Source organism: Amblyraja radiata, chromosome 22 (genome assembly GCF_010909765.2).
Source record: "Amblyraja radiata isolate CabotCenter1 chromosome 22, sAmbRad1.1.pri, whole genome shotgun sequence".
Taxonomy (NCBI): Eukaryota; Metazoa; Chordata; class Chondrichthyes; order Rajiformes; family Rajidae; genus Amblyraja; species Amblyraja radiata.
Window position 1 is genome coordinate 24,811,411 of NC_045977.1, and position 12,004 is coordinate 24,823,414.

The window sequence follows — 12,004 nt, forward strand, 5'->3', positions numbered from 1 at the left end:
TGAATCAAAATGCTGAACTCCATGGGTGAGTGAGGACGATTTCTGGACACCCAGGGCAGATGTTTGGCTTACTTTGGCATGAAGGAACCCTGGGAAAACCGAAGCCAGAGGGCATTGATGGGTCAACACTCCCAGGGATGGAGTCAGACACAAATGATGTTAATTGTGTTTGTCCAACATCAATCTTCCCAGCCCAAGGACATCACTGCACGGGTTCTAAGGCAATATCCCTGGTCCAACATCAGCTACTTCATCGATGACCTTTCTTTCATCGTCAGAACCGGGAATATTTGCTAATTATTGCTCAATGGTCAATTTCATTTACCACATAGCAAACGAACCAGTTCATGCCTGTACTAGCACTAGCTATAAAGTGGCAAGTTATACTCACAGCACATCAGTGCCAGAAGATGAACACCTCCAACAGGAGAGAGGTTAGTTATCTACCTGGACCTTGCTCTTTCTCCCACCATCAATATCCAATATCATTGATCAGAGACTCAACTGAACGAGCACATAAAAGAGTTCAAGAAGGAACTGCAGATGCTGGAAGATCGAAGGTACACAAAAATGCTGGAGAAACTCAACGGGTGCAGCAGCATCTATGGAGCGAAGGAAATAGGCGACGTTTCGGGCCGAAACCCTTCTTCAGACTGATGGGGGGTGGGGGGGAGAAGGAAGGAAAAAGGGAGGAGGAGGAGCCCGAGGGCAGGGGATGGGAGGAGACAGCTCGAGGGTTAAGGAAGGGGAGGAGACAGCAAGGGCTCGCAAAACTGGGAGAATTCAACGTTCATGCCATCCGGACGCAAGCAACCCAGGCGGAATATGAGGTGCTGTTCCTCCAATTTCCGGTGTTGCTCACTCTGGCAATGGACAGAGAGGTCGGATTGGGAATGGGAGGGGGAGTTGAAGTGCTGAGCCACCGGGAGTTCAGGTAGGTTATTGCGGACTGAGCGGTGGTGTTCGGCGAAACGATCGCCCAACCTCCGCTTAGTCTCCCTGATGTAAATCAGGTGACATCTAGAGCAGCGGATGCAGTAGATGAGGTTGGAGGAGATACAGGTGAACCTTTGTCGCACCTGGAACGACTGCTTGGGTCCTTGAATGGAGTCGAGGGGGGAGGTGAAGGCACAGGTGTTGCATTTCTTGCGGTTGCAACGGAAAGTGCCCGGGGAGGGGGTGGTACGGGAGGGAAGGGAAGAATTGACAAGGGAGTTGCGGAGGGAGCGGTCTTTGCGGAAGGCAGACATAGGGGGAGATGGGAAGATGTGGCGAGTGGTGGGGTCACGTTGGAGGTGGTGGAAATGACGGAGGATTATTTGTTGTATTTGCCGGCTGGTGGGTGAAAGGTGAGGACTAGGGGGACTCTGCCCTTGTTGCGAGTGCGGGGATATGGGGAGAGAGAGCAGTGTTGCGGGGTATGGATGAGACCCTGGTGCGAGCCTCATCTATGGTGGCGGAGGGGAATCCCCGTTCCCTGAAGAACGAGGACATTTCCGATGCCCTGATGTGGAACGTCTCATCCTGGGAGCAGATGCGGCGTAGGCGGAAGAATTGGGAGTAGGGGATGGAGTCTTTACAGGGGGCAGGGTGGGAGGACGTGTAGTCCAGATAGCCATGTGAGTCAGTTGGTTTGTAGTGTATGTCGGTCAGAAGTCTGTCCCCTGCGATGGAGATGGTGAGGTCAAGGAATGGTAGGGAAGTGTCGGAAATGGTCCAGGTGTATTGGAGTGCCGGATGGAAGTTGGTGGTGAAGTGGATGAAGTCGGACGGAGGTAGAGGTCGGGGATGGGGCCCTGGTACGTATTGAACAAGGATTGTTCAACGTGCCCGACAAAGAGGCAGGCGTAGCTGGGGCCCATGCGTGTGCCCATAGCTACGCCTTGTGTTTGGAGGAAATGGGAGGAGTCAAACGTAAAGTTGTTGAGGGTGAGGACCAACTCCGCTAGGCGGAGGAGGGTGTCAGTGGCTGGGTATAGGTTGCTCCTCTGGTCGAGGAAGAACCGGAGGGCTTTGAGGCCAGACTGATGGGGGGTGGGGGGGAGAAGGAAGGAAAAAGGGAGGAGGAGGAGCCCGAGGGCGGGGGATGGGAGGAGACAGCTCGAGGGTTAAGGAAGGGGAGGAGACAGCAAGGGCTAGCAAAACTGGGAGAATTCAACATTCATGCCATCCGGACGCAAGCAACCCAGGCGGAATATGAGCACATAAAAGATGTGGCTTCAAGAGCAGGTCAGAGGCTTCGTATTCTGGAATGGGTAACTCACCTCCTGACATCCGAGGCATTGTCACCATTTGCAATGTATAAGCCAAGAGCTACTTTATGAGGGTGGCCTCAGAAATCTCCAAGAAGCTTGACACCATCCAGGATAAAACAGCCCATTTGATTGGCACCCATTAACCACTATAAAGATTCATCCTCCTACCTCTTTTACACAGGTGCACCATCTCCAAATACACTACAGTTACTCACCCAGGCTATTCCAGCCGCATTTTCCAAACCCACAATCACTACCACCAAGAAGGGCAAGGGTTGCTGGGGCATGGAAACACCACCACATTCAGGTTCCCCTTCAAGTCACAAAATGGGAATTATATCGCCAGTGCTTCACCATAGCTATTTCCAATTCCTTGAACTCCGTTCCCAACAGCACTATGGGAGTACCTTTACCAGAAGATCTGCAGGGATTCACATTGGTAACTCTCCCACCTTCTCAATGGCAATTACTGATGGAAAATTAAAGAAATTGACCATTGAGCAATAAACATTGGCCTCACCAGTGATTCAGTGATACTGAAATATAGATGAGAGGAACAAAATCATTTTCTTCCTTCATCTCCCAGGGGAGTGGAAAAGCTTGGAAGCGTTGTTCAATGAAGAGGCTTCAAGAATTTTTCCAAAGGACAGTAGTGTGACCTCCTTTCCTCCATCTACAACCTACCTGTTCACAACTGCATAAGTGAGAACTTTCAGTGTGACATGAAACTGGTCTTCAGCTGCCTCATGGGTCAGCTCAGTTGCAGTTGTAAGGCCTTTGTGCATACCAGTTCAACTGTCATGGTGGACTGTTGACCATTATCAAGGTGCTTAGTTCAGACCTGTGTATCCCTCAACCTCTGGCTTACCTGCTTCGGCCTGGCTTGCCACAGAGTTGACTTTGTCGGAATGGGTGAACCAGGTCAAGCGTTTAATCTGTAAAATTAAGGAGGAGCAGTTATGACACAATAGACAATATTAAACATGGTGTGGGAGGCGGCGCGACCGATATTTGCAGCGGCCCCTGCAGTCCGTCTGTCTTTTTTTATATTTTTGTCCTGTTGAATGTATAGTTTGTTGTGGTTTTTATATTGTTTTTAGCTGTGTAGATGTGGGGGGCGGGGGGGACTTTTAAATCTCTTCCCTGTACGGGGGGGACCCGACATTTTCCCTGTCGGTTCTCTGTTGTCATTGGGGCCTAGCACCGTGGAGCGGCCTCCAACCGGAATGATCTGGGGGCTCCAGTCGCGGAGCCTGCGGACTTACCATCGTGGGGCTGGCTGGCTTCTGAGCGTGGAGAGCTGTGGTGGCGCGCGGCTGCGACCCGACTCCGGAGCTCGGAGGCTCCAGCCGCAGGTCCGGTGGACGATGACATCGGGAGCTCGCGGGTCCCTGGTGGGAGACCGTTTATCGGAGCTCCCGCAACGGCAACTTCTCCCGCCCGAGTTGCGGGGTTGAAAATGACCCAGAGTGGGGACTTACATCGCCTGGCGCGGGACTTGCCATCGCCTGCCAGGGGCTCCACATCAAGACCTGGAGCGGGGCCTTACATCGCCCGGTGCGGCCTTAAGGGCCGCGGGACTTGCTGGGGGCTTTAACATCTGGAGAAGAATGAAACAAAGGGGAGAGACAAGACTTTGCCTTTCATCACAGTGAGGAGGAGATTCACTGTGATGGCTGTTTGTGTAAATTGTGTTGGTTGTGTGTCTTCGTTCTTTTCTTGTTGTATGACTGTGGAAACCAAATTTTGTTTGAACTTAATTTGAGGTTCAAATGACAATAAATAAATTGTATAATTGTATAATGATTCGAGCTCACCATAGCATATCAATGTTAAAGGAATGCATTAGTGGTCAGATGCAATATGTGCATGATTGCAATCTGTGCGAGTCATTCCCACTCACCTCCTCACCCCATTCCCCAGGGTGGACAGCTGGGCATAACCCCCCCTGTAGCACTCTTTGATTTCAGAATCAGAAAGGATGTACATGGAGCTCCAGAAACTCACATACAGATGTGCGGTTTAAAGTGGCATTGTGGTAGGCATTAACATTGTGCATTGAATGGCCTGTTCCTATGTTGCTGTATCCTATGTTCAATGAAAAATGAACTGGAACTTACCTGTGTTAGACTCTAAACTATCCACACATTTACCTCCCACTCTCCCATTCTCATTTTTTCCCTTTAGTACAGTTCAGTTTAGTTTATTTGTCATGTGCGCTGAGGTATAGTTAAAAGCTTTTTGTTGCATGCTAACCAGTCAGCAGAAAGACAATACATGATTGAACATACCTTTAAGATGTTTCCATGCTGCATGTCTATAATAAACTAAACTCACCAACACTCCTTCGACAGCACCTTCCAAACCCATGACCTCTACTAATCAGATGGTGGTGCACAGCAAAAACATGGCACACCACCATCTCGAAGTTGACCTCCAAGCTGCATACCATCTTGACTTGAAAACGTATCACCATTTCTTCAACATCACTGTGTCAAAATCCTGGAACTCCTTTCCTAACACCATTCTGGGTATATCCCCAACTCAATAATGGCAGCAGTTCAAAAAGACATCTCACTACCACCTTCTCAAAGGAAATTAGGGCTCAGCCTGCAAAGCCCACAACTGTAAATATGAATTCCTTACCTGCTCAGGGTGCGGAGGCTTGGTGCTGAGACTGATGGCCACCACCATGATCAGTGTGAAGACAGAGAGAAGGATGGAGAAGTGGAGGTAGTGAACGTGTTTGGTGATCAGTGGCCGGTTGTCCAGCTGACCACACAGAGGCTCAGGGTAAATAAAATCCAGAACCATTCGACAGCAGCCGACCAGGACCCCCAGAAGGAGGCCCCAGAATGCACCCTGTGCACAGAAAAGGGAGACAAACGAGTGGATATTGAGTGAAATACTCACATGCTCCTCCTCTGCAGGATCATTTGCAAACATCACAAACACAAAATTAAATTGGCCGAATAATGCAGAAGTCTGAGATGCACTTGGTGTGTGCTGCTCACATCAATGGGCTGCAGCTTCCAGCCACACTCCAGTGCCTGGAACACAACTCTTCAGCCCAGTGTGTTCCAGTACAGACCAGCAGGTGTGCTCCACTGTCACAGGAGAGAGCAGAGGAGGTTTCCATTGTTCACTGAAATAGATTATCTCGTTACTTTGTGTGGGGGTCGCAGTGAGAGATCAGGACTCACACTCCTTATATTACAACCTTACAGTAACAATAAGCTGAGTGGAAGTTTAATGCTCTGGTATTTTATTTCATTCTTCACATGTTTAAATTATAATGTTTTATTTTTAATTGTCTACTCTGTCGTGTTATTACTTGCGAGCAGAGCCCCAAGGCAAATTCCTTATATGTATACATATTTGACTAATAAAATGTATTCAATTCAAATTCAAGTTTGAGCACCAAGGAGATGACAGAACTAACGTTAACTTTTGCCTACTAGTTCTCACTTGCGCTTGGCATGGGTCATGTTCACTCACATGTTTCTCAATCTCAGCACTTCCTTCACCTGATCCTCATTACAAGATCAATGGTCAGTTTCTCTCATTTGCATTGTCAACACTGGTATATGTCCTGCCCAAATTCTTGATTGCACAGTCCTGATAAAATAAACACACACCATCTCATTTGTCCGTCTCCAGAAGCATCCTGCAATGAAGATCACTGCCACTGGAGGCTGCAGGTAGGAACTGATGGACTGGATGTACATGAAGAGCTGGCCACCTCGGCTCATTTGCACTAGAGGAATCCAGAGGACAGACAGCACCACCAGAGCCAGCACAAACACCCTACAGTGCAGACAAAAGCAATGTGAACATTAGTACACTGGAGCCTGGCTTATATTCATGACAGTCCTGAAACCTTTCTGTAGCCCGTTTCTCTGAATCCAACAACCTGGTTTCCTCGTAACCACTTCAAAGGAAAAGTTTATTAATAAGAAGATAGGATGAATCGATTACCTCATATAAATTCAGTGGGTTTTCCAAAATGAATCAAAACCCATCGGTGATCTCCTGATTGCATGTAATTTCAACTCCTGTTAGAGAGTCATCGATTTACATAGTGATATAGTGAAACAGGCTCTTTGGCCCAACTCGCCCATGCCGGCCAACAATGTCCCAGCTACACTAACATAGAAACATAGAAATTAGGTGCAGGAGTAGGCCATTCGGCCCTTCGAGCCTGCACCGCCATTCAATATGATCATGGCTGATCATCCAACTCAGTATCCTGTACCTGCCTTCTCTCCATACCCCCCTGATCCCTTTAGCCACAAGGGCCACATCTAACTCCCTCTTAAATATAGCCAATGAACTGGCCTCAACTACCTTCTGTGGCAGAGAATTCCAGAGATTCACCACTCTCTGTGTGAAAAATGTTTTTCTCATCTCGGTCCTAAAAGATTTCCCCCTTATCCTTAAACTGTGACCCCTTGTTCTGGACTTCCCCAACATCGGGAACAATCTTCCTGCATCTAGCCTGTCCAACCCCTTAAGAATTTTGTAAGTTTCTATAAGATCACCCCTCAATCTTCTAAATTCTAGTGAGTACAAGCTGAGTCTATCCAGTCTTTCTTCATATGAAAGTCCTGACATCCCAGGAATCAGTCTGGTGAACCTTCTCTGTACTCCCTCTATGGCAAGAATGTATTTTCTTAGATTAGGAGACCAAAACTGTACGCAATACTCCAGGTGTGGTCTCACCAAGACCCTGTACAACTGCAGTAGAACCTCCCTGCTCCTATACTCAAATCCTTTTGCTATGAATGCTAACATACCATTCGCTTTCTGCACTGCCTGCTGCACCTGCATGCCTACTTTCAATGACTGGTGTACCATGACACCCAGGTCTCGTTGCATCTCCCCTTTTCCTAATCGGCCACCATTCAGATAATAGTCTACTTTCTTGTTTTTGCCACCATAGTGGATAACCTCACATTTATCCACTTTATACTGCATCTGCCATGCATTTGCCCACTCACCCAGCCTATCCAAGTCACCTTGCAGCCTCCTAGCATCCTCCTCACAGCTAACGCTGCCCCCCAGCTTCGTGTCATCCGCAAACTTGGAGATGTTGCATTCAATTCCCTCGTCCAAATCATTAATATATATTGAAAATAGCTGGGGTCCCAGCACTGAGCCTTGCGGTATCCCACTAGTCACTGCCTGCCATTGTGAAAAGGACCCATTTACTCCTACTCTTTGCTTCCTGTCTGCCAGCCAGTTTTCTATCCACATCAATACTGAACCCCCAATACCGTGTGCTTTAAGTTTGTATACTAATCTCTTATGTGGGACCTTGTCGAAAGCCTTCTGAAAGTCCAGATATAACACATCCACTGGTTCTCTCTTATCCACTCTACTAGTTACATCCTCGAAAACTTCTATAAGATTCGTCAGACATGATTTACCTTTCATAAATCCATGCTGACTTTGTCGCACTTGCCTGCACTTGGTCCATATCCCTCCAAACCTGTCCTATCCATGTACCTGTTTAACTGTTTCTTAAACGATGGGATAGTCCCAGCCTCAACTACCTCCTCTGGCAGCTTGTTCCATACACCCACCACACTTTGTGTGAAAAAGTTATCCCTCGGTTTCCTATTAAATCTTTTTCCCTTCAACTTGAACCTATGTCCTCTGGTCCTCGATTCTCATACTCTGGGCAAATGACTCCGTGCATCTACCCGATCTATTCCTCTCATGATCGTATACACTTCTATAAGATCACCCCTTCTCCTCCTGCGCTCCTTGGAATAGAGACCCAGCCTACTCAACTTCTCCCTATAGCTCACACACTCTAGTCCTGGCAACATCCTCGTAAATCTTTTCTCAACCCTTTCAAGCTTGACATTATCTTTCCTATAACATTGGGCCAGAACTGAAACAATATTCTAAATGCTGTCTCAAGTCAAGTCAAGTTTATTTGTCACATACACATACGAGATGTGCAGTGAAATGAAAGTGGCAATGCTCGCGAACTTTTGTGCAAAAGACAAACAACCAAACAAACTATAAACACATCCATAACACACATATTCTTTTACATAATAAATAATGGAAGGAAAAACGTTCAGTAGAGTTAGTCCCTGGTGAGATAGGCGTTTACAGTCCGAATGGCCTCTGAGAAGAAACTCCTTCTCAACCTCTCCGTTCTCACCGCATGGCAACGGAGGCGTTTGCCTGACCGTAGCAGCTGGAACAGTCCGTTGCAGGGGTGGAAGGGGTCTCTCATGATATTGTTGGCTCTGGAGTTGCACCTCCTGATGTATAGTTCCTGTAGGAGGGCAAGTGAAGTTCCCATAGTGCGTTCGGCCGAACGCACTACTCTCTGCAGAGCCTTCTTGTCCTTGGCAGAGCAATTCCCAACCCAGATGGTAATGTTCCCGGACAAGATGCTTTCCACCGCCGCTGCGTAGAAGCACTGGAGGATCCTCGGAGACACTCTGAATTTCCTCAATTGCCTGAGGTGGTAAAGGCGCTGCCTTGCCTTACTCACGAGTGCTGAGGCGTGTGATGCCCATGTCATATCCTCGGAGATGTGGACTCTCAGATATTTAAAACAGTTCACCCTATCCACAGGATCCTCATTTATCCTCAATGGAGTGTACGTCCTCGGATGATGTGCCCTCCTAAAGTCCATGATCAGCTCCTTCGTTTTTTTGATGTTCAAGAGGAGGCTGTTATCCTGGCACCAGAGTGCTAGACCAGCCACCTCCTCCCGGTAGGCCTTATCGTCGTTGTCTGAGATCAGGCCCACCACCACAGTGTCATCAGCAAACTTAATTAATGAGTTGGAGCTGAACCTAGCCACACAGTCATGTGTGTACAGGGAGTACAATAGGGGGCTGAGGACGCAACCCTGGGGCAATCCTGTGCTCAGGGTGAGGGACTTTGATGTATTCCCTCCCATCTTGACTACCTGGGGCCTGGCGGTGAGAAAGTCCAGGATCCAGGCACACAGGGAGGTGTTGAGCCCCAATTCCATTAGCTTCCCAGCCAGTCTGGTGGGGACTATCGTGTTGAAAGCTGAACTGTAGTCTATGAACAGCATCCTCACGTAGCCCCCCTTCTGTCTGTCCAGATGGGAGAGAACGGTGTGCAAGACCTGGGAGACCGCATTTTCCGTGGATCTGTTCGGACGGTATGCGAACTGCAACGGGTCCATGTTCCGAGGGAGGAAGCCGCAGATGTGTTTCTTCACCAGCCTCTCAAAGCATTTCATGACTACCGAGGTAAGGGCCACCGGACGGTAGTCATTCAGACAGGCTGGGGAGACATTTTTTGGTACCGGTACAATGATGGATTTTTTTAAGCAGGCAGGGACCACGGACTTGTCCAGGGAGAGGTTGAATAATGTTGTGAGCACTGGAGCTAGCTGCGTAGCACAGGACTTGAGTTCTCGCCCCGAGATGCCATCGGGGCCTGCAGCTTTTCTCGTGTTCACCCGTGTCAGAGCCCTCCTCACGTCGTGCTCGGACAGCGAGAATGTGTGCACATTCCTCCCTTCAGCTTCGGTAGCCAGCCCGCTGGCGGTATTGTCGATAGTCGGCAGACCTGGAGTGGTGTTGCCCCTCTCGAAACGAGCGTAAAAGGAGTTCAGGTCATCAGCTAGGGAGGTGCCGGCACTTGCGGATGAGGGCGGGGTGCTCCGGTAGTTGGTTACAATCCGTAGCCCCTGCCACAGGCTTCTGGTGTCCTGCTGCTCCATCTGTAACTCCATCTTGTCTCTGTACCTTCTCTTTGCGTCCTTCACCGCCCTTCGCAGTCGGTAGGACTCCGCCTTGTAGACGTCCATGTTTCCTGATGCCAGGCCCGAGTTGTAGGCAGCGGTGTGAGCATTCAGGGCCACACGAACAGACCTGTCTACCCAGGGTTTTTGGTTCGGAAAGGTGCTTACCCTTACCGTGGGGACGATGTTGTCGGTTACTGTTGCGATGAAGTCCGTGACTGCTTCCGCGAACTCACTGACGTCACTGGAACTTGCTTCGTCTTCACCAACATCTCATGCAATTGCAACATGACCTCCCAACTTCTATACTCAATACACTGACTGATGAAGGCCAAAGTGCCAAAAGCCTTTTTGACCACCTTATTACCTGTGACTCGATCTTCAAAGAACCATGCACCTGTACTCCTAGATCCCTCTGCTCTACAACACTACCCAGAGGCCTACCATTTACTGTGTAGGACCTGCCCTTGTTCGACATCCCAAAATGCAACACCTCACACTTCACTGTATTAAACTCCATCAACCATTCCTCTGCCCACCTGGCCAAACGATCCAGATCCTGCTGCTTGAACAGTTGGGCATGTGGGCTGAGCAACCGTTAATGGAGTTTAATGCAGATAAATGGGAGTCTAACCAGGGCACGACCTCCTGGCAGAGCTCTGGGGAATGTTGTAGAGCAGATGGATCTAGATGCCTTGAAAGTGGCATCACAAGTAGGTAACTTAGTCAAGAAGGCTTTGACACATTAGCTTTCACCAGACAGGGGATTGAGTAGAGAAGATTGACTAACTCAACGGGTCAGAAAACATCTCTGAAGAAAAGGAATACGTGAGGTTTCAGGTCAAGACCCTTCATCAGACTGAGCCTCTTAGTATTTCTGTGTATTGATTAGAATCACAGAAGAGGTTCAGGGTTATGCCCTTTGTTCATGGACTAAATATCTGTCTCCCAGCAACTCTTCATTTTCCTACCTGCCAACAACCATGAGCTCCCACTCGGAGCAGAGGGGCCGGAGGTGATGCCAGATATCCATCGTAAATAAAGTGCTCGCGCTGTTGAAGATTGAAGTGAGTGAGGACATGAGAGCAGCAATCATGACTGACATCATCAGGCCACGTAGTCCTGCAGTGGAAGAGTGCAAATCAGAAAAGGTTAAACCAGGTTCCTGAGTTGTAGCAAGACTGATAGCACGTTCTCATGTCGAACTAACCCAGTGAGCACTGCCCACCCACCACCTCCACCTCTGGCTTATTCCCTGGGAATCAGTCAATCTTACTTCACTATCTCCACATCCCCCTGTGCACAGCACAGTATTGGCTGCTCCTCGGAGGCTGTTTGATGGTTACACATGGCCATGGGCTTGTGTGCCAATGCTTTGGCACCTTTGGTTGTGAAGAAACTGCTCAGACCTAGATGTTGCAATAAATCCCAACTCCTGGCAAATGGTATGATGATCATGGAAATGGTTTCAGGAAGAGAGGGACAGACAAATTAGAGGAATATCAGAACAAAGAGGGAGGGAAAGGATTAGAAAGACTGTTTGCTCGGCTATAGGAAGGATATGATTAAGCTCGAGAGGGTGCAGAAAAAATCCATAAGAATGTTACCAAGGCTGGAGTGCTTCATCTATGAGGAGATACTGGATAAGCTGTGACTTTTTCTGAGGAATGATGAAAGCTGAGGGGTGACCTGATAGAGGTATGTAAAATTACAAGGACCTAGATTGGGTGAATGGTCACAGTCATTTTCCAAAGGTAGGGGAGTCTAAAACTAGAGGGCATTGGTTAAGGTGAGAGGAGAAAGACTTGAAGGGGATCTGAGGGTAAGTTTTACTCACTTACAGTGGTGGGTATATTGAATGAGCAGTTGAAGGTGGTGCAAGAGGCAGGTACAATTACAATGTTTAAAAGTAATTTGGACAGATACATGGATAGGAAATGTTTAGATAGGTGTGGGTCATATACAGGCAAATGAGACTAGTTCAGCAAGCCAGTTGATC

The 12,004-nt window shown here is 48.4% G+C and overlaps 1 protein-coding gene across 2 annotated transcripts in view; it reads right to left on the reverse strand.

Annotated features, from left to right (window-relative positions):
• Window positions 1–12,004, reverse strand: part of LOC116985770 (sodium/myo-inositol cotransporter 2-like) — a 30,784-nt gene that overhangs the window by 4,730 nt on the left and 14,050 nt on the right. For both annotated transcript variants that reach the window (XM_033040751.1, XM_033040750.1), the window contains exons 12-15: window positions 10,977–11,127; window positions 5,894–6,062; window positions 4,902–5,117; window positions 3,124–3,190 (exon numbers count right to left, since the gene is read on the reverse strand). In XM_033040751.1, coding sequence (XP_032896642.1) covers window positions 3,124–3,190; window positions 4,902–5,117; window positions 5,894–6,062; window positions 10,977–11,127 — 603 coding nt within the window. The remainder of the gene's footprint in view (window positions 1–3,123; window positions 3,191–4,901; window positions 5,118–5,893; window positions 6,063–10,976; window positions 11,128–12,004) is intronic.